Here is a 22,500-nt window from a genome sequence, read left to right on the forward strand (position 1 = left end):
AATAATAATAATAATAATAATAATAATGCAGTACCAGGCAGTGGCTCTCATGGCTTCTGATCTTAACTGATTGGAAGTGTTATCATGTACATTGTTTTGTCTTGGTATAAAAGATGGGCTACAGCAAATATTCTGCTCAATACCACAGATTTGCTTGTCAGTTGTTTGACCATAACCAGTTGAGCATGTCCCTTAGTGGCTGACAATACGTGCATCTCTGATCACGAGCAGAAGTAGTGGGGGAGCATCATGGCCATGTGTTGAGAGGAATTCTTTGGAGTTTGAATGGTTCACCTCTGGAAACATAGGTGTTTCGTTCAACATCCTAAAGCAACCCTTATTCAAGGACCTTTTGAGCAGGATGGGCTACTCAACCTGAAGAAAATTCTAACTGGGCCCCACCTGCAAGGTCATGTGCTGTTTATCTTGATATGAGATCACCATGTCGCGCACATATGGTTGTGATGCATGTGCCTGGTGTACCTTTATCAGACGGGTAGTCATGATGGGTATATTGGGCTTCGTATATTTTACCCCAGTGTCACTTTGATGGCATGAACTGCTCTCTCACTCAATAATAATAATAATAATAATAATAATAATAATAATAATAATGATAATAATAATAATAATAAATATATTAATAATAATAATAATAACAATAATAATAATAAAATATAATAATAATAATTAACTGGACCCGTTAAAATGTCACGGAAAATAAGTGTAAGCATCTGTAAATTGTGTGCGTGTGCTATGAGAAATGTTTCTGTATTGTGACAATTACAGAATATAGAAAGTGGTGTAAAATCAGTAAGCATATAACCCTTGCTACCCTGGGCACAGGGCTTGAAATTTGGGGAGACGCGATAACACGATTACATCAACGCATGTACGGAACTGGTACTTATTGCATCGACCCCGAAAGGATGAACGACAAAGTCGACCATGGCAGAATTTGAACTCAGAACGTAGTGACGGGGGGAAGTACCGCCAAGCATTTTGTCCCGCCTGTTAACGAATCTGTCAGCTAACCGCCTTGGAATAAATTGAAAACAAAGCAATAACTATATAATCCAACCCAAATATCTCAGTTACGCATACGGAAGCAGTATTACTAGTTAGCCATAAAATGCATCGCACATATTCAAAGAACCTTCTTGGTTTAGTGGAACGGAACCTATTTCTGCTATTCTTTTACTCTTTTACTTGTTTCAGTTATTTGACTGTGACGATGCTGGAATATCGCCCTTTAGTCGAAGAAATCGACTTCTGAACTTATTTCTTGTAAGCCTGGTGCTTATTCTAGCAAACTATTCTGCCAAACAGCTAGGTTACAGGGACGCAAACACACCAACATCGGTTATCAAGCGATGGTAGTGAGGGGCACAAATACAGACACAAATTCACACACACACACACACATATATTTATACATAACGGGTTTCTTTCAGTTTCCGTCTACCAAATCCCCTCACGAAGTGCAGCTGTCTTTGCGTTTGACTCATGTGTTCCCGATTCTGTTGATCTCCCTCTTTCTTATTTTGAAAGTGCACTTCTCTTTGGTCTTGGCTCATTTGTTCAACCCCATCCTTTATCCAATCTTTACAGTTGGTCCTTGCCTCCCTTTCCGTTTCTCATTTCTCCATCTTTTGCTAACCAAATCCTTTTTACAACCCCACCAATCCACACACCTCTTTCCTTGTTCCTACCCACTTCTATTCACGTTGAAGCGCCACCTAGACACCTGAGCATTATTATCTATACCTTTTCAGCTCTTCATTATTCTCGCCCAAACCTCTAAAGATAAACAGCTAAAACACGACAAGAACCTTCTCTGAGAAGATCCTTCTCTGCAACCCACTCTTTCCTTACTGTATCTCTTCATTCCCCAACTTAAAACCTACCAATATTCTTAGCAGCTGCGTGGAAACTTCAGTATTGATGGTGGCATGCAAAAAGGTCCCCAGTACACTCTGTAAAGTGGTTAGGATTAGGAAAGGAAGCCAACTGTAGAAATTATGCCAAATTTCACATTGGACATTGATGAAACAACTCTTGTTACATTTGGTCATATATTTTCCAGTTAATCACTCGTACTATATATTTGGTTTTCACTTCGACTTTATCGATAATATTAGGCGTAAGATATTAACGGTACATGTGGAAAACACAATACTTGGAGAGATAACGTGGGACACACAGTACACAGGAAAAATTTTTTTGTATAATTTATTACTAATTACACATGTTTAATTTCCTAATACGAGTTGCCAAGATAAACAGGGAACAGGAATATGTAAGAATTCTCCTATTAGAAATTCTTCAGAGAAAGAAAGTAATACAAAATTTTATTTGGATGAAGCTTTAATATATAGTTAATGTGTGGATGTACGTGTGCATATAATAACAAGATGGTTATAGTATTTTTAATTTGTAATAATTTAAATTGGTCAAAATTATCAAAACCCTAATTGCCTTATGGTTGTCATTTTTGCTGAACTTAAGGTGCTGTATTAAATGCTTGCCAGATATTGCTTTTTAACCCTCCTCTATAGGCGTTCATCCCTTCAACATTGAACCTACTCCACTCCATCACTTTTATTTTATATAAATACCAGTGATATTGTGGTTTTGATGCGGTTTACTGAATATTTCATTATTACTGAAATTGTCCAAATACCTCAGGATAAAAATCAATATTTTAATTTCTTTAAGAATCAATTATCGAGAGATGTAGGTGCTTAGTGGGTCTTTCAATATGTTGAAGAAAAGTTATCTGGAAATGTCTGTCTACTTACATATCCGAAACAAATGTCGGTTTAAAATACCGTTGAATTAGTCTTTCTGATGCTTGAGGCTAGAGAAAAGAGAAAAAACAATGTTAATTGTTGAAAGAAACGTTTGGGTTAGTATTTCTAGGTATAGAAAACAAGTTTTAAGTAAAATATATGTTTGAAGGAGGAGGTACATAAGTAACAGTAGTAAGCAAGAGGCAAAGAATAACCACATCTAAAAGTCTAACAACTACACACGGATATAGACACAGAAAAATCCATTTACAGATAAAAGATAAACAGTTTTATTTTCAATTTAGTTTTAGAGATTTCAACATGGTTAGCATCATTGAATTCAAATGAAGGTCTGAAATCGTATTTACAACTATTTTATTTTTATGAAGTTCAGTATTTATGATATCAGTGCAGATCCTTTTAATATCTTACTAATTTAGGCATAATTAAATAAAATCTTTAGGAAAATAATATCATGAGATGCAATATGAAACACAATTTATATATGTATACATGAATTATAAAGTTCACATCCTGAAATCACCAAAAGACTCCCAAGAGACAAAAATTCTAAGAAGAAAAACATTAAAGACATTAAATAGTTTTATAAGTTATAAAAAGTTTTTTTTTAAAATTATGATGAACATATAAATATCATTTAATGTAAGTTTATTTAAGCGTGTACATATTAATTCTACATTTTCCCAATTGAAAAAAATTTTATACAATATTTTATATGAAATTTGTACAACTTTTGCAAGGATTGTGCAGTCTAAACAGGAACTAACTTATCTTTCTCAATTCACCCATGATTGCAGGTGTCTTGCACAAATACTATTCACTTATGAACCTAATCCGAACACTTCCTTGCTACACTAGGGTATTAGTTCTAGTGACAAGAACATCTATATTCCCAGAAGATCAACATAGGAATCAACAAAGCGAACCTGACTGGAGTACAGCATATATATATATATATATATATATATATATATATATTGGTTTGTCAAGAAAGCTCTAGTGGTTTTTAACCTTTAAATTCAGATACACATATCTCGGCTCAGACATCGTCTTATTTTTTTAAGCATTTCTCACGGAAGTTGACGAAATGCTTGAAAAAGTGGTAGTCGGTAGGAGACAGGTCTAGTGAGTACGGCGGATGAGGCAGAGTTTCGTAGCCCAATTCATTCAACTTCTGCAGGGTCAGTTGTGCAACGTGCGGCCGAGCGTTGTGGTGGAGAAGAATTGGTCCTTTTCTATTGACCTATGCTGGCTATTGTTGTCGGAGTTTCTTATGCATTCCATCCATTTACTGACAGTACTTCTCCGCCGTAATGGTTTGGGATCCAAAAAGCTGTGATGGATGAGACCGGCCGCAGACCACCAAACAGTCACTAAGACCTTCTTTTGGTGCAACTTTAGCTTCGGGAAGTACCTTAGAGCTTCGTCGTTGTCCAACCACTGAGATGAGCGTCGCCGGTCGTCGTAAAGATTCCACTTTTCATCGCAAGTCACAATCCGGTCAAGAAATGTGTTGTTTTTGTTGCGTAAAAGAAGGGTAGACGACACTTCAAAACGGCGTTTTCTTTCTTTTTTGGTTGTCGTTCAATTCGTGCGGCACCCATTTCTCGAGTATTTTTGTTTTTCCAATCTCTTTCAAGTGGTTGGAAGTTGTCGTTTACGTTACGTCTAATTCAGAAGCAAGCTCTTGAGCAGATGTGTGTGGATTGGTTTTCACTAAGGCTCTTAGTTGATCGTTGTCAACATCCGATCGCTGACCACTACGCTTATCATCTTCAAGACTCTCATCACCGCTACGAAATCTCTTGAACCACCATTGTGCTGTACGTTCATTAGTGGTTCCTGTGGAGCCAAACACATCGTTGCTATCGCGAGTTGTTTCAGCAGCTTTTCGGCCTAACTTGAACTGCAATAAGAAAATTATGCGAATTTGCTTTTTGTTCATGTTGTATTCAACGTTCCAGAAAAAATGGCCTAATTATTAAAAAAAAAAAGAGTAACACGATTAGATAGAGCGAAAAACAAGCTTTAAAATGTTATCTAAAGTCAAAGAAATCTACCGAAAACTAATTTGAAAATACATCATTTCCTGACATCCTAACATGTATATATATATATATATATATATATATATATACCCACACACACATCATCATCATCATTGTTCGACCGTGGTCGAGACATTCATAGTCTTTTCAAATGGCTAATAATGTGTGCGCGCGCCACTACTACACACATCGGAAAGCATTGTACAACCAAGTACTAAAGAAGATCTTTCCTCCTCCCTGAAACAAAGCTGTTCCCGCTGGACGTCAACCCAGTATTTCTAAGCTACGGACCCAGTGATTTATTGTAAGGTTATCTCCCTAGATAGATTGCCTTCACTACGGCTAAGGAGCCCTTTCTACCCCCCCCCCCACACACACACGTATATTACGTTCACTTTCCAAGTAGCACTGCAACACAATCCCGTTTTCTTTGTTGGACCAGTTCTCCTCCCTGCTCTATAATTTGCTGTTGCTGTATTAGGATAACAGCTGTGATCAATCTGCATCTTTATTGAACCAATGCCGAGCGAGAGGCTTTCTCTTAAGGACCCAACCTCATTTTTTCTGTCACATCCACACTTTCTATGCGAACTCCTGTCGCATAAACTGAGTTAAGATTTCTTTCCCCACCATCGTCATCACCATTATTTTTCAACAACTGATTGCTTCAAGTAACTTTCTGTTGGTTGGTTTTGCTATGGGTCATTCTTTACAGCGTTTACCTTTTCGCAGAACACCGCCCGTGGAATGTGTTGATGTTTCTTTCGTATTTATAATAATTCTTGATGTATAAACGAGAGTCCGTGAAGAATCAGTAATGCGCATTCTCTCCCCGTTTGGCAATTCTTTGCCCCTACATTTTACTCTTTTCTCCCGCTTCAAAGTAAGCACCGAAAACTTCGAGATATGTATTTCCGTCACTATATCCTTGTTGCACATTTGCACAGTCTCAACACCAGCCTTTCCTTTTCAGACTCTGCCGTTTGCGAAAAGTTTTAATCAGCCATAAAGAGGTGTTTGAGACGGGGTCCATTCTTTCTCAGCTTATAGTGACCATTGATTTTGCATAGCGCTACAGAAAGTTCAAACCAACATTCTACATGCTATTACTTATAGTTTAATCTAAAACTATTTTTCACTCATACACACACACACACACACACTAGTTAGAATGTACTCTTGATGCGTAAAAAAATTAACGTATTCCTTCTTAAATATGGTAAATGTGATCAACCTAAGAGACAGAAAGTTGAAGCAGAAAGAAACCACAAGCTAGCAGCATATCTAAATATTCAGGAAATATTCAGTATGTGAACTAATAAGAGTTTGGGGAGTGAGATGGGGTGGGCACCCACAGTGACTTAGTATTATAAATAATGACAAGAAGGAAAGCATTGGTATAAGGAAGGAGTTAGAGTCATCAAAAGACCGATAGAAAAGAATGTCAGTAGAATTCTCTGACGAAATTAGAGAGGAGGCGAGGAACAAGACAAAAGTCACATCGGATTACAAAGGCGCAGTATGGCTATAGATAAGGAGTAATGAAGTGCATCATATTTTAGGGATACTAAACCACTAGGAACCAGACGTGGCTTGAGATGCGTCATTGGGGAGGCTGGTTGGTGGAGCGTCAACCTGTAATATGCGGTTAAACAAATGAGATGGCGGCGTGGATTTCCACCTCGGCATCCGAAACTCGGAGTTTTATCACGGCTACTGAATAATTGTCACATTATATTTACAGATAAATTCCACTATTTACATAATATCAAGGTCTCTTTCATTCTTTTGCAGTCTTACCATTTTTATCAATATATATATATATATAGTAGAAATATGTTACAAAAATAAAATATAAAATACAAGTGGAAATGTAAAGTTAAGATATGAAAAATCAACGAAAATGCACATGGCAAATAATAAAAGGCTATTTATGACAGGTAACGACAAATATATACATTTAGGTTGACTGAGGTAGTAATACGAGTCATAAAAGTCATTATTATGAGATAATTATAAGATGATAATAAAGTAAGAGATAAAAACGGACCATGGTTTACGCAAAGTCATTCATTGTTTGAAAAAAATATATATATAATGTCAAACTGTACTCTTTCTTTTTGACTCGAACACCTTCAATTCTCTCTCTCTCTCACTCTCTCTTTATCTCTCTCTCTCTCTATATATATATATATGTGTGTGTGTGTGTGTTTGTGTGTGTGTGGAGGCGCAATGGCCCAGTGGTTAGGGCAGTGGACTCGCGGTCGTAGGATCGCGGTTTCGATTCCAGATCGGGCATTGTGAGTGTTTATTGAGCGAAAACACCTATAGCTCCACGAGATTCCAGCAGCGGGTGGTGGCGATCCCTGCTGTACTGTTTCGCCGCAACTTTCTTCTGTTGGCCTGCTCACTTAGCCAGCGGGGTGGCGTCATTTGAAGGCTAAATCAATGCGAAGCGCATTGTGACCAGCGATGTATAGCAACATTTGATAGCCTGGTCGGTCACATGATCACGTGATATATATATATATATCAATTCTAATTTACCCTAATTATACAAAAAAGTCAGTAGCTGGTTCAACCATTGCGTAATATAATAGTTATCACTTCTAATATAGAAAACTTATTTTGCTCAATGATTATGTAAAATAGTAAACTAATCTATCACTACAAGAAATTGAACGCTGCTTCACATATGTGAAAAATAATAATCAACTGTACATTGGTATACTGGAAAATGTATTAAGATATTCATAAGCAAAATTTATAAGGTTACTGTTAATACAGAGTTTTTGATGAAATTCCAAAACACACATTGGTCATAATTTGTGCAAACAGAAGTAATAGAGAAATAAATGAAAAACATTAAATTACTTGGGATTCTTCGTCTCTATGACTGTCTTCTTCAGCCAATGATTCTAAATTCCTCTCAGAAGATAGTGATCTACAAAAAATGAACCAAGGAGAAAGTTTAAGATTAGTGAAAGTTGTTTGTCATATGGAGTGTAGTTAACATTCTGGACATTTGAACTTCATCTAAAAGTTAAGAAAAGGAGAAAAGTGATATTGTTGCATGGGTTGGGAGCAAGAAACAATGGAATATTATTGAAAGACTAATATAGGAGGTGATGAGAAGGATGACCAAGAGGGAGTTAAGGTCAGAATGCGTCAGAGGCTAGAGGAATGGTCAGGGTCTGGTGAACAAAGGTGGAGAGGAAAGCTAAGAGCATATGAGGAGAAGGTAGAAAGAGTCAGTGAGGAGTATGAATAAATTTATGGAGTAATATCTATGTGTATTTAGACCTGTTGTGAAATTAGGAATACATTTCAATAAGTAGCTTTGAACAATTTTATTTCAAAAGAGAGGTCAGCAAATCTTGACGAAGTGCTCAGACAGTAAAACTCGTCAGTTTGATTTTTATTACAAGCTGCTGAAAATATAGTTCATAGACTTCATTTCACATCAAAAGGTACATTTACGCATAAAGTCTGGGGTGTAAATACTCATGTAATTAATATCAAGTCATCAAATTTCTACTATTTTCAAATGGCATTTAATTGGTACAATTTTGATTGTGTTTTGATATATAGCCTTCTGCCATTTATCTCGGTTTTGAGGGATGTGTGGGTGTGTGAGATCTGATGAACTGTAAAAGACAGTAAATCTGCTTAATTTTATTCACATCTCTAGAAAAACCTCAAATTTCAACAATTACCATAAGGTATTTTGTTTGACCGTTTTATAATTCTGCTAATCCACTACATTTTCTTCAGATGTATATTAAGACACAAACAAACAGTAATATTAGAAGAGATAAACTGATAGGTTAAACATTTCTGAATTGACTGTATGTATTTGGTGGAGATACTTAGCGTTTATGGGGCAAATTTCAAATCTACACTAAATACACGGTGGTAACACACTTTACATTGTTCTTAGTTTGCACGGATTTACCTGAGCATCGCTTTTGTTGGAACCAAAATGTTTTCGCATTTCCCTTTATATCTACAGGAAACCCCTTTGTAGTTTCCGCTTCAATGTTTCCTTTTCCTTATCGTTATAACGTCATTTCATTTCTTCAATACAAAAGGTTCTGACTAATGCTTTAGTTGGAATTAATATCATATATTTATAAATATCTGATAAATATTTTCGAGACTAAATAATAATTTCAAATGTCCAGAAAATTGATTTTTTTAGAACTGAAGATATATTATCAAATCTAGTTCAAAATGGTTAAAGTCGTCAACAGAAACTATGAAAGAGTGAAGTATAAAAGAAAAAACAGAAACAAAGAAACAATCAGAGCCAGTAAAATTGCTGGATCTCTCGTAACTTTAAAACAAACATCACACCTACATGGTTACATTACATCAACAAAGGAAAATACATTACTTCAAATAGAATATAAAATCCAATATCACCATAATACCTATACCAATATACATATATATATATATATATATATATATATATATATATATATTGTTATATTTCGGAATGGTCATTTTGCCAGTTTAGCCAATAAAAACACACGCACTATATATTTGATGTTACTTTGCTTCAGTGTTATTTATTTATTTACATTAAACTTACTTCACATAGAATATAAAATCCAATATCACCATAATACCTATACCAATATACATATAAATATATATATATATTGTTGTATTTCGGAATGGTCATTTTGACAGTTTAGCCAATAAAAACACACGCACTATATATTTGACGTTACTTTGCTTCAGTGTTATTTATTTATTTACATTAAACTTAATCTTATTTCGGTCAGAGTTCTTTCGTCACACTCCTGTGACCGCATCAGTGGTCCTTTGCTTTCTTCTTTCTTATTTGCGTGTCTCTCCTTACTAACCGTCAGCCATTTTGTTTTTCTATTGTATGTGTCTATGTGTATTCATTTGCGCATGCTTATATCTCTATGTGCGTCTATGTTTAGTTAGTGTGTGTGTGTGAATGCCTGTGATATTTGTATCTTCTGTTTATATGCGTTCGTGTAATTTGTTTTTGTTTATTCTTATTTTGTTCATGTGTTTACATCCACTTATTATTATTATCATTACGTATGCTTGTATGTATGTATGTATGTATGTATAACAACAATACTACTACTACTACTACTACTACTACTACTACTACTACTACTACTACTAATAATAATAATAATAATAGTAATAAAACATTTTAAAACATTTAAAAATTTTAAAAATAAAAACAATCTTATTAATTTTTAAAAAAATTATATAGTTGTTTATTTATATTTGTTTATTTATCTGTGTATTTTATTTATTATGTTTTCGGCTTTGTTTATATTGTAACCAGTTTATGGGGATCCTCTACTGTCATATGCTGTGGTGTGTGCTAGTGTTCCATTCCAGTTTCCTATTCAGGCTAGGTTAATCTTCTATTATGTGTGTAGCTTCCGTAACTTGTCTGATTGTTGCATCTGTTCTATGCGTGGGCAAGATTTTAACTTCTATGTTGTTGATTGATCCCCCGTGTTCATGCTCGGCATGTTGGTGCAGAATCGATGAGCTTTTACCTTCCTTAAGTTCTCTCCAATGTACATTTACCCGCTCTCCTATGCTTCGTGCCGTTTCCCCTAGGTATGTCGTTGTCTTGTTACTGCATCATCCCTCTATACATCTTATACTATAGGCTACTATTATCTTAGCCTGAATATTTTAAGTTTTATGATTATTAATTTTTATCAATATTAATTATTTACTATTATTCATTTTCATTTTTATTAAATTTCATATTTTAACATTTTTGTATACTTTCTTTTATGATTATCTTTTAGGCGGCGAACTGGCAGAATCGTTAGCGCGTCGCTTCGTTCGGAGTTCAAATTCCACCGAGTCGACTTTGCTTTTCATCCTTTTGAGGGTCGATAAATTAAGTACCAGTAAAAACACTGGAGTCGGTGTAACCGACTAGTCTCTTCCCCACAAACTCGAGACCTTGTGCCTACAGTAGGAAGGATTATTATCATCACCTTATTTTATTATTATTATTATTTTTCTTAAATAAAAATATTAATACACACACACAAATAACAAAGCATATTTCATCTACTTTGTTGGAGTATCTCAACCGATCAGCATGTAACTTCCTTTCGGCTTTCGAAACCGCAGCTCCAAATCACCGTACGATAACCTATCACTAGACCAATGAAATTTTACCTCCGATCAGAACTGGACCCTCAAGAAAATAAACAGACTGACTCGGTAAGAGAATCAAACAACAGGAACGTTTCATGACCATTCCCCACAGGCAAGACAACCAGGCAGAATGTCAAACTTGGTCTCCAGAAAGAATAAGAATAAGAATTATAACGAATTAAAAATTATATTCTTTCACAGAAAAGATTATAGATACACTGATTCCAAAGCAGTCCGTTACAGGCGAAAAACCCTCTACGCGACGGTAAAAAGACTCACATACAGGATGAAAGAAACTCTAACAAAATCCCTTTTGCTTACTCTCTTCTTTCTGTATCTGTTTCTCTCTTAACTCAGTATGATTGAACTTTTGGCGATCCACATCTTTTATATACTTCGCCCATCATTTTCTGATATTATTGAATTTTGTGAACATTTAATCATTTAAACATATTGATCCACATTTTTTACATTCTTAACCGATCATTTTCTGATACTATTGAATTTTGCGAACATTTAATCATTTAAATATGTTTTCTACTTCGCAAACAAAACACGGCCTTGGGACCGAGGAGAGGAGGTAACGCTTAGAAAATGTCTTGAAGGATGGTGAACATAGCGACAGAAAATTTGCGACTGTTCAGCTACGGGACCAGTGTAAGAAGGAAAGAAAAGGGGATGCTAGCAGTTGGTCACGCGACAGCAGCAGGCAGAGGAGAAAGACTGCAGGGTGAGAGAACGACAGAGAAAAATAGGGAAGTGATGAAGGGAAAGAAGAAAGGCTGGGAATACAAGAGAGAGAAGGATTAAGTAGAAAGTCTATAATAAATAAATACACACACACACACACACACACACACACACACACACATATATGTATATGTATATATATTAAGTATGTAAGTATGTTTTAAAATGTATGGGCTATTTACGGAGTGCTCATAGAGAGCCTACGCGAAAAAATACAGAGTAGAGAAAATTTAAAACGCAAGTCTTGGAAAGTCAAACAGATTCCCGAATGCATAAATGAGAAATTTCAATCGAAGTAGTTGGATCATATATATTTATACATATCAACATAAATCATGCATGTACAGGCGTGAAAATTCCCCAAGGTTATAAAGAATGAAATCAAACATACATCGAAATATAGAAGAAATATGAAAATTTATATAAAAATACTTATCAAATTACATATAAATAAATTTACATGTAACGAGTTATACGTGATAAATATAGGAGGTGCAAAGTGGATGAGAGATTGGTACATTCTGTAAGGATCAGATATCGAGATGTGTAGGTATTTAGTGGGTCTTTCGATATGATGAAGAAAGTTTATCTGGAAATGTCTGTCTACTTACACATCATCAAAAAATATCGATGCCGAAGTCGGTTGAATTTGTGTTTCTATTTTTTCAGGCTAGAGAAAAGAGGAAAAACAACGTTAATTGTTGAAAGAAACGTTTGGGTTAGTATTTCTAGGTATAGAAAACAAGTTTTAAGTAAAATATATGTTTGAAGGAGGAGGTATATAAGTAACAGTAGTAAGCAAGAGGCAAAGAATAACCACATCTAAAAGTCTAACAACTACACACGGATATAGACACAGAAAAATCCACTTACAGATAAAAGATAAACAGTTTTATTTTCAATTTAATTTTAGAGATTTCAACATGGTTAGCATCATTGAATTCAAATGAAGGCCTGAAAACGTATTTACGACTATTTTACTTTTATGAAGTCCAGTATTTATGATATCAGTGCAGATCTTTTTAATATCTTACTAATTTAGGCATAATTAAATAAAATCTTTAGGAAAATAATATCATCAGATGCAATATGAAACACAATTTATATATGTATACATGAATTATAAAGTTCACATCCTGAAATCACCAAAAGACTCCCAAGAGACTAAAATTCAAAGAAGAAAAACATTAAAGACATTAAATAGCTTTAAACGTTATAGAAAGTTTTTTTTAAAATTATGATGAACATATAAATATCATTTAATGTAAGTTTATTTAAGCGTGTACATATTAATTCTACATTTTCCCAATTGAAAAAAATTTTATACAATATTTTATATGAAATTTGTACAACTTTTGCAAGGATTGTGCAGTCTAAACAGGAACTAACTTATCTTTCTCAATTCACCCATGATTGCAGGTGTCTTGCACAAATACTATTCACTTATGAACCTTATCCGAACACTTCCTTGCTACACTAGGGTATTAGTTTTAGTGACAAGAACATCTATATTCCCAGAAGATCAACATAGGAATCAACAAAGCGAACCTGACTGGAGTACAGCATATATATATATATATATATATTGGTTTGTCAAGAAAGCTCTAGTGGTGTTTAACCTTTAAATTCAGATACACATATCTCGGCTCAGACATCATCTTATTTTTTGAAGCATTTCTCACGGAAGTTGACGAAATGCTTGAAAAAGTGGTAGTCGGTAGGAGACAGGTCTAGTGAGTACGGCGGATGAGGCAGAGTTTCGTAGCCAATTCATTCAACTTCTGCAGGGTCAGTTGTGCAACGTGCGGCCGAGCGTTGTGGTGGAGAAGAATTGGTCCTTTTCTATTGACCAATGCTGGCTATTGTTGTCGGAGTTTCTTATGCATTCCATCCATTTACTGACAGTACTTCTCCGCCGTAATGGTTTGGGATCCAAAAAGCTGTGATGGATGAGACCGGCCGCAGACCACCAAACAGTCACTAAGACCTTCTTTTGGTGCAACTTTAGCTTCGGGAAGTACCTTAGAGCTTCGTCGTTGTCCAACCACTGAGATGAGCGTCGCCGGTCGTCGTAAAGATTCCACTTTTCATCGCAAGTCACAATCCGGTCGAGAAATGTGTTGTTTTTGTTGCGTAAAAGAAGGGTAGACGACACTTCAAAACAGCGTTTTCTTTCTTTTTTGGTTGTCGTTCAATTCGTGCGGCACCCATTTCTCGAGTATTTTTGTTTTTCCAATCTCTTTCAAGTGGTTGGAAATTGTCGTTTACGTTACGTCTAATTCAGAAGCAAGCTCTTGAGCAGATGTGTGTGGATTGGTTTTCACTAAGGCTCTTAGTTGATCGTTGTCAACATCCGATCGCTGACCACTACGCTTATCATCTTCAAGACTCTCATCACCGCTACGAAATCTCTTGAACCACCATTGTGCTGTACGTTCATTAGTGGTTCCTGTGGAGCCAAACACATCGTTGCTATCGCGAGTTGTTTCAGCAGCTTTTCGGCCTAACTTGAACTGCAATAAGAAAATTATGCGAATTTGCTTTATGTTCATGTTGTATTCAACGTTCCAGAAAAAATGGCCTAATTATTAAAAAAAAAAAAAGAGTAACACGATTAGATAGAGCGAAAAACAAGCTTTAAAATGTTATCTAAAGTCAAAGAAATTTACCGAAAACTAATTTGAAAATACATCATTTCCTGACAACCTAACATGTGTATATATATATATATATATATATATATATATATATATATACATACACACACACACACGTATATTACGTTCACTTTCCAAGTAGCACTGCAACACAATCCCGTTTTCTTTGCTGGACCAGTTCTCCTCCCTGCTCTATAATTTGCTGTTGCTGTATTAGGATAACAGCTGTGATCAATCTGCATCTTTATTGAACCAATGCCGAGCGAGAGGCTTTCTCTTAAGGACCCAACCTCATTTTTTCTGTCACATCCACACTTTCTATGCGAACTGCTGTCGCATAAACTGAGTTAAGATTTCTTTCCCCACCATCGTCATCACCATTATTTTTCAACAACTGATTGCTTCAAGTAACTTTCTGTTGGTTGGTTTTGCTATGGGTCATTCTTTACAGCGTTTACTTTTTCGCAGAACACCGCCCGTGGAATGTGTTGATGTTTCTTTCGTATTTATAATAATTCTTGATGTATAAACGAGAGTCCGTGAAGAAACAGTAATGCGCATTCTCTCCCCGTTTGGCAATTCTTTGCCCCTACATTTTACTCTTTTCTCCCGCTTCAAAGTAATCACCGAAAACTTCGAGATACGTATTTCCGTCACTATATCCTTGTTGCACATTTGCACAGTCTCAAAACCAGCTTTCCTTTTCAGACTCTGCCGTTTGCGAAAAGTTTTAATCAGCCATAAAGAGGTGTTTGAGATGGGGTCCATTCTTTCTCAGCTTATAGTGCCCATTGATTTTGCATAGCGCTACAGAAAGTTCAAACCAACATTCTACATGCTATTACTTATAGTTTAATCTAAAACTATTTTTCACTCATACACACACACACACACACACACTAGTTAGAATGTACTCTTGATGCGTAAAAAAATTAACGTATTCCTTCTTAAATATGGTAAATGTGATCAACCTAAGAGACAGAAAGTTGAAGCAGAAAGAAACCACAAGCTAGCAGCATATCTAAATATTCAGGAAATATTCAGTATGTGAACTAATAAGAGTTTGGGGAGTGAGATGGGGTGGGCACCCACAGTGACTTAGTATTATAAATAATGACAAGAAGGAAAGCATTGGTATAAAGAAGGAGTTAGAGTCATCAAAAGACCGATAGAAAAGGATGTCAGTAGAATTCTCTGACGAAATTAGAGAGGAGGCGAGGAACAAGACAAAAGTCACATCGGATTACAAAGGCGCAGTATGGCTATAGATAAGGAGTAATGAAGTGCATCATATTTTAGGGATACTAAACCACTAGGGACCAGACGTGGCTTGAGATGCGTCATTGGGGAGGTTGGAAGGTGGAGAGGCAACCTATAATATGCGGTTAAACAAATGAGATGGCGGCGTGGATTTCCACCTCGGCATCCGAAACTCGGAGTTTTATCACGGCTACTGAATAATTGTCACATTATATTTACAGATAAATTCCACTATTTACATAATATCAAGGTCTCTTTCATTCTTTTGCAGTCTTACCATTTTTATCAATATATATATATATATATATATATATATATATATATATATATATATATATATATAGTAGAAATATGTTACAAAATAAAATATAAAATACAAGTGGAAATGTAAAGTTAAGATATGAAAAATCAACGAAAATGCACATGGCAAATAATAAAAGGCTATTTATGACAGGTAACGACAAATATATACATTTAGATTGACTGAGGTAGTAATACGAGTCATAAAAGTCATTATTATGAGATAATTATAAGATGATAATAAAGTAAGAGATAAAAACGGACCATGGTTTACGCAAAGCCATTCATTGTTTGAAAAAAATATATATATAATGTCAAACTGTACTCTTTCTTTTTGACTCGAACACCTTCAATTCTCTCTCTCTCTCACTCTCTCTTTATCTCTCTCTCTCTATATATATATATATATATATGTGTGTGTGTGGAGGCGCAATGGCCCAGTGGTTAGGGCAGTGGACTCGCGGTCGTAGGATCGCGGTTTCGATTCCAGATCGGGCATTGTGAGTGTTTATTGAGCGAAAACACCTATAGCTCCACGAGATTCCAGCAGCGGGTGGTGGCGATCCCTGCTGTACTGTTTCGCCGCAACTTTCTTCTGTTGGCCTGCTCACTTAGCCAGCGGGGTGGCGTCATTTGAAGGCTAAATCAATGCGAAGCGCATTGTGACCAGCGATGTATAGCAACATTTGATAGCCTGGTCGGTCACATGATCACGTGATATATATATATATATCAATTCTAATTTACCCTAATTATACAAAAAAGTCAGTAGCTGGTTCAACCATTGCGTAATATAATAGTTATCACTTCTAATATAGAAAACTTATTTTGCTCAATGATTATGTAAAATAGTAAACTAATCTATCACTACAAGAAATTGAACGCTGCTTCACATATGTGAAAAATAATAATCAACTGTACATTGGTATACTGGAAAATGTATTAAGATATTCATAAGCAAAATTTATAAGGTTACTGTTAATACAGAGTTTTTGATGAAATTCCAAAACACACATTGGTCATAATTTGTGCAAACAGAAGTAATAGAGAAATAAATGAAAAACATTAAATTACTTGGGATTCTTCGTCTCTATGACTGTCTTCTTCAGCCAATGATTCTAAATTCCTCTCAGAAGATAGTGATCTACAAAAAATGAACCAAGGAGAAAGTTTAAGATTAGTGAAAGTTGTTTGTCATATGGAGTGTAGTTAACATTCTGGACATTTGAACTTCATCTAAAAGTTAAGAAAAGGAGAAAAGTGATATTGTTGCATGGGTTGGGAGCAAGAAACAATGGAATATTATTGAAAGACTAATATAGGAGGTGATGAGAAGGATGACCAAGAGGGAGTTAAGGTCAGAATGAGTCAGAATGAGGCTAGAGGAATGGTCAGGGTCTGGTGAACAAAGGTGGAGAGGAAAGCTAAGAGCATATGAGGAGAAGGTAGAAAGAGTCAGTGAGGAGTATGAATAAATTTATGGAGTAATATCTCTGTGTATTTAGACCTGTTGTGAAATTAGGAATACATTTCAATAAGTAGCTTTGAACAATTTTATTTCAAAAGAGAGGTCAGCAAATCTTGACGAAGTGCTCAGACAGTAAAACTCGTCAGTTTGATTTTTATTACAAGCTGCTGAAAATATAGTTCATAGACTTCATTTCACGTCAAAATGTACATTTACGCATAAAGTCTGGGGTGTAAATACTCATGTAATTAATATCAAGTCATCAAATTTCTATAATTTTAAATGGCATTTAATTGGTACAATTTTTATTGTGTTTTGATATATAGCCTTCTGCCATTTATCTCGGTTTTGTGGGATGTGTGGGTGTGTTAGATATGATGAACTGTAAAAGACAGTAAATCTGCTTAATTCAATTCACATCTCTAGAAAAACTTCTGCTTCAATGTATGATTTCTTACATAAAATAAAACCTCAAATTTCAACAATTACCATAAGGTATTTTGTTTGACCGTTTTATAATTCTGCTAATCCACTACATTTTCTTCAGATGTATATTAAGACACAAACAAACAGTAACATTAGAAGAGATAAACTGATAGGTTAAACATTTCTGAATTGACTGTATGTATTTGGTAGAGATACTTAGCGTTTATGGGGCAAATTTCAAAGTTATACTAAATACACGGTAGTAACACACTTTACATTGTTCTTAGTTTGCACGGATTTACTTGAGCATCGCTTTTGTTGGAACCAAAATGTTTTCGCTTTTCCCTTTATATCTACAGGAATCACCTTTGTAGTTTCCGATTCAATATTTCCTTTTCCTTATCGTTATAACGTCATTTCATTTCTTCAATACAAAAGGCTCTGACAAATGCCTAAGTTAGAATTAATATCATATATTTATAAATATCTGATACATATCTTCGAGACTAAATAATAATTTCAAATGTCCAGAAAATTGATTTTTTTAGAACTGAAGATATATTATCAAATTTAGTTAAAAATGGTCAAAGTCGTCAACAGAAACTATGAAAGAGTGAAGTATAAAAGAAAAAACAGAAACAAAGAAACAATCAGAGCCACTAAAATTGCTGGATGACTTGTAACTTTAAAGCAAACATCACACCTACATGGTTACATTACATCAACAAAGGAAAATACTTTACTTCAAATAGAATATAAAATCCAATATCACCATAATACCTATACCAATGTATATATATATATATATATATATATATATATATATATAACGGGAAGCTTTATGAAAATAGACAAAAGACGAAGGCAGGTTTACGGAAATAAACAAAATACGAAGGCAGGTGGAATACAAACAAACAATTGTATTAGTATGGCGCTCAGGAAATATAAATAAAACAAGTCTTTAACGTTTCGAGCCTACGCTCTTCAACAGAAAGATACACAGAGAAGAAACACAGAAAGAAGGAGAGAAAAAAAATGCGTGCAGAGGCTAGCGAATCAACATGGCGATCTGATTTCGGCCAGAAATAATATTGCTTATTTTTCTTTCGAAAATGATTTTTTACTCGATTGCTTGGAAGTGCTAAGGTGGAAACCGAGATGTATAACTTGGTATAAGAAGAGACAAAAATTGAAATAATCATTTCATATTTATGATTTACATCAACATAATAAATACATAACTACATACACAGATATAACATATATTAAATTTAAGGTTAAAGGACGTTGAAACAAGGATTAATAGTTATAAGATACATCGACAGTAGTTAGAAATCCTAATTATAGATTTAAAATTTTAGAAGAGTTCCGAAGAAATGATTTATAGAGGTTATTAACATCAATATGAAGCAATTCGACGGCCGTTTTGGGAGTCCATTAGTCAGTAGGTATGAATCCTTTCGTTTCACACTGACATGTCCCCTTTACTAGGGATAAAAAAATAGATAATTAATCAAGTTTGAAGACATGTAAGAGAAAAGAAAAGAAAGGAAGGAAATTTCTGGTTACATTACGTTGGTCGTCGGCTACTCTATCAGATACTGACCACTTTTACGATGATTCACCCTTATATACAAAAGGAAACTTCTAGTGTAGGATGATGGGTGAAGTTTTAAAAACAATCGATTTTCCAATAAATTCCGAGAATAATCAATTACTAATAGCAGAAATAGCAGGACTGCCAAATACTTCATTCCTTGTATCTCGTCTTATAGAGTTCCGTGAAAGATGAGTGAAATCTATGGGTTCATGAATGAATGGTATAAGACAATTTATTTAATATGCCCGAATTGCAATATTTTAGAATAATGTATGATTCTCTAATGCATAAAGTACATTTGTTACCTATAGCATTATAGGGGAGACCGTTTGCTAGTATATATGCTCTTATTCCTTAAATTATGTATATATGAGGGTAAAGTAGTAGAATTTTTATATTTAATGTTAGTAAATGAATTTAAATGCGTTCTATAACTTTTTTTTTAAATACAACAGTACTAACTATATATGTTCCAGTCTGATATTTATCTGATACCACTGTACATCCGTATACTACATTTTTATGGAGACAGAATCCTTCAAGTGGGCATAAATCGATTTTTCTACAACTAAATATTTTCCCTAATTTATTTTTGCTATTATCTATATATTTTGGAGGGGTGGATTTCCATTATTTAAGGCTACCTTAAAGAATTTTAGTTGAGGAAATCAACTCCGGGACTCATTCTCTGTAAGTCTAGTACTTATTCTATAGGTCTATCCGCGAACCGGTAAGTTACGAGAACGTAAACACACCAACGTCGGTTGTGAGACGATAGTGGAAGGAAAAATACAGACACGAAGACACACACATACACATATACATAATATACGACGGTCTTCCTTCGGTTTCCCTCTACCAAGTCCACTCACAAGGCTTTGGTCGGTCCGAGGCCTTAGTAGAAGAAATCGTTTTGCCATCGCGCCCAGCCTGTTATATAATGTTGAAAAGCTACAAAAATGGTGAAACACCGATATCCATCATTCCAAAATGGGAATGAGGGTGAGTTATCTCGCCTGTCTATGACTAAGTTGTTTTAACACCGTCGAAATGAGCGTTATATACTCCATTACACCATTGTAGACAACTGACACTTACCATCATATAAGCTACTGTGAGTTTTCATAATAATAATAATAATAATAATAATGATAATATTGTTATATTTCGGAATGGTCATTTTGCCAGTTTAGCCAATAAAAACACACGCACTATATATTTGGTGTTACTTTGCTTCAGTGTTATTTATTTTTTATATTAATCTTAATCTTATTTCGGCCAGAGTTCTTTCGTCACACTCCTGTGACCGCAGCAGTGGTCTTTTGTTTTCTTCTTTCTTATTTGTGTCTCTCGTTACTGACCGTCAGTCATTTTGTATTTCTATTGTATGTGTCTTCATTTGCGCATGCTTATATCTCTATGTGCGTCTATGTTTATTTAGTGTGTGTATGTGTGGAGATGCCTGCAATATTTGTATCTTCTGTTTATATACGTTCGTGTAATTTGTTTTTGTTTTATTTATTCTTATTTTGTTCATGTGTTTACATCCACATATTATTATTATCATTACGTATGCTTGTATGTATGTATAACAACAATACTAGTAATAATAAAATAATAATAAAACATTTTAAAACATTTAAAAATTTAAAAATAAAAAAATAAAAAAAAATCTTTTAAATTTAATAATGAGATTATATAGTTATTTATTTCTATTTGTTTATTTATCTGTGTATTTTATTCATTATGTTTTCGGTTTTGTTTATATTGTAACCAGTTTATGGGGATCCTCTACTGTCATATGTGGTGGTGTGTGCTAGCGTTCCATTCCAGTTTCCTATTCAGGCTAGGTTTATCTTCTATTATGTGTGTAGCTTTCGTAATTTGTCTGATTGTTGCATCTGTTCTATGCGTAGACAAGATTTTAACATCTCTGTTGTTGATTGATCCTCCGTGTTCCTGCTCGGCGTGTTGGTACAGAATCGATGAGCTTTTACCCTCCTTAAGTTCTCTCCAATGTACATTTACCCGCTCTCCTATGCTTCGTGCCGTTTCCCCTAGGTATGTCGTTGTCTTGTTACTGCATCATCCCTCTATACATCTTATACTATAGACTACTATTATCTTAGCCTGAATATTTTAAGTTTTATAATTATTAATTTTTATCAATATTAATTATTTACTATTATTCATTTTCATTTTTATTAAATTTCATATTTTAACATTTTTGTATACTTTCTTTTATTATTATCTTTTAGGCAGAATCGTTAGCGCGTCGCTTCGTTCGGAGTTCAAATTCCACCGAGTCGACTTTGCTTTTCATCCTTTTGAGGGTCGATAAATTAAGTACCAGTAAAAACACTGGAGTCGGCGTAACCGACTAGTCTCTTCCCTACAAACTCGAGACCTTGTGCCTACAGTAGAAAGGATTATTATCATCACCTTATTTTATTATTATTATTATTTTTCTTAAATAAAAATGTTAACAAACACACACAAATAACAAAGCATATTTCATCTACTTTGTTGGAGTATCTCAACCGATCGGCATGTAACTTCCTTTCGGCTTTCGAAACCGCAACTCCAAATCACCATGCAATAACTTATCACTAGACCAATGAAATTTTACCTCCGATCAGAACTGGACCCTCAAGAAAATATACTGACTGACTCGGTAAGAGAATCAAACAACAGGAACGATTCATGACCATTCCCCACAGGCAAGACAACCAGGCAGAATGTCAAACTTGGTCTCCAGAAAGAATAATAATAAGAATTATAACGAATTAAAAATTATATCCTTTCACAGAAAAGATTATAGATACACTGATTCCAAAGCAGTCCGTTACAGGCGAAAAACCCTCTACGCGACGGTAAAAAGAATCACACGCAAGATGAAAGAAACTGTAACAAAATCCCTTTTGCTTACTCTCTTCTTTCTTTATTTGTTTCTCTCATAACTCAGTATGACTGAACTTTTGGCGATCCACATCTT

General features: G+C 34.7%; 1 protein-coding gene across 1 annotated transcript in view; it reads right to left on the bottom strand.

The window, feature by feature from the left end:
* LOC115221043 overlaps positions 1 to 22,500 on the bottom strand; it is a 336,595-nt gene that overhangs the window by 275,554 nt on the left and 38,541 nt on the right. The window contains exons 5-8 of the mRNA XM_036510356.1: positions 17,086 to 17,155; positions 12,406 to 12,464; positions 7,736 to 7,805; positions 2,802 to 2,860 (exon numbers count right to left, since the gene is read on the bottom strand). Of these exons, the coding sequence (XP_036366249.1) occupies positions 2,802 to 2,860; positions 7,736 to 7,805; positions 12,406 to 12,464; positions 17,086 to 17,155 (258 nt within the window). The remainder of the gene's footprint in view (positions 1 to 2,801; positions 2,861 to 7,735; positions 7,806 to 12,405; positions 12,465 to 17,085; positions 17,156 to 22,500) is intronic.

This window comes from Octopus sinensis, linkage group LG17 (genome assembly GCF_006345805.1).
Source record: "Octopus sinensis linkage group LG17, ASM634580v1, whole genome shotgun sequence".
NCBI classification, from domain to species: domain Eukaryota; kingdom Metazoa; phylum Mollusca; class Cephalopoda; order Octopoda; family Octopodidae; genus Octopus; species Octopus sinensis.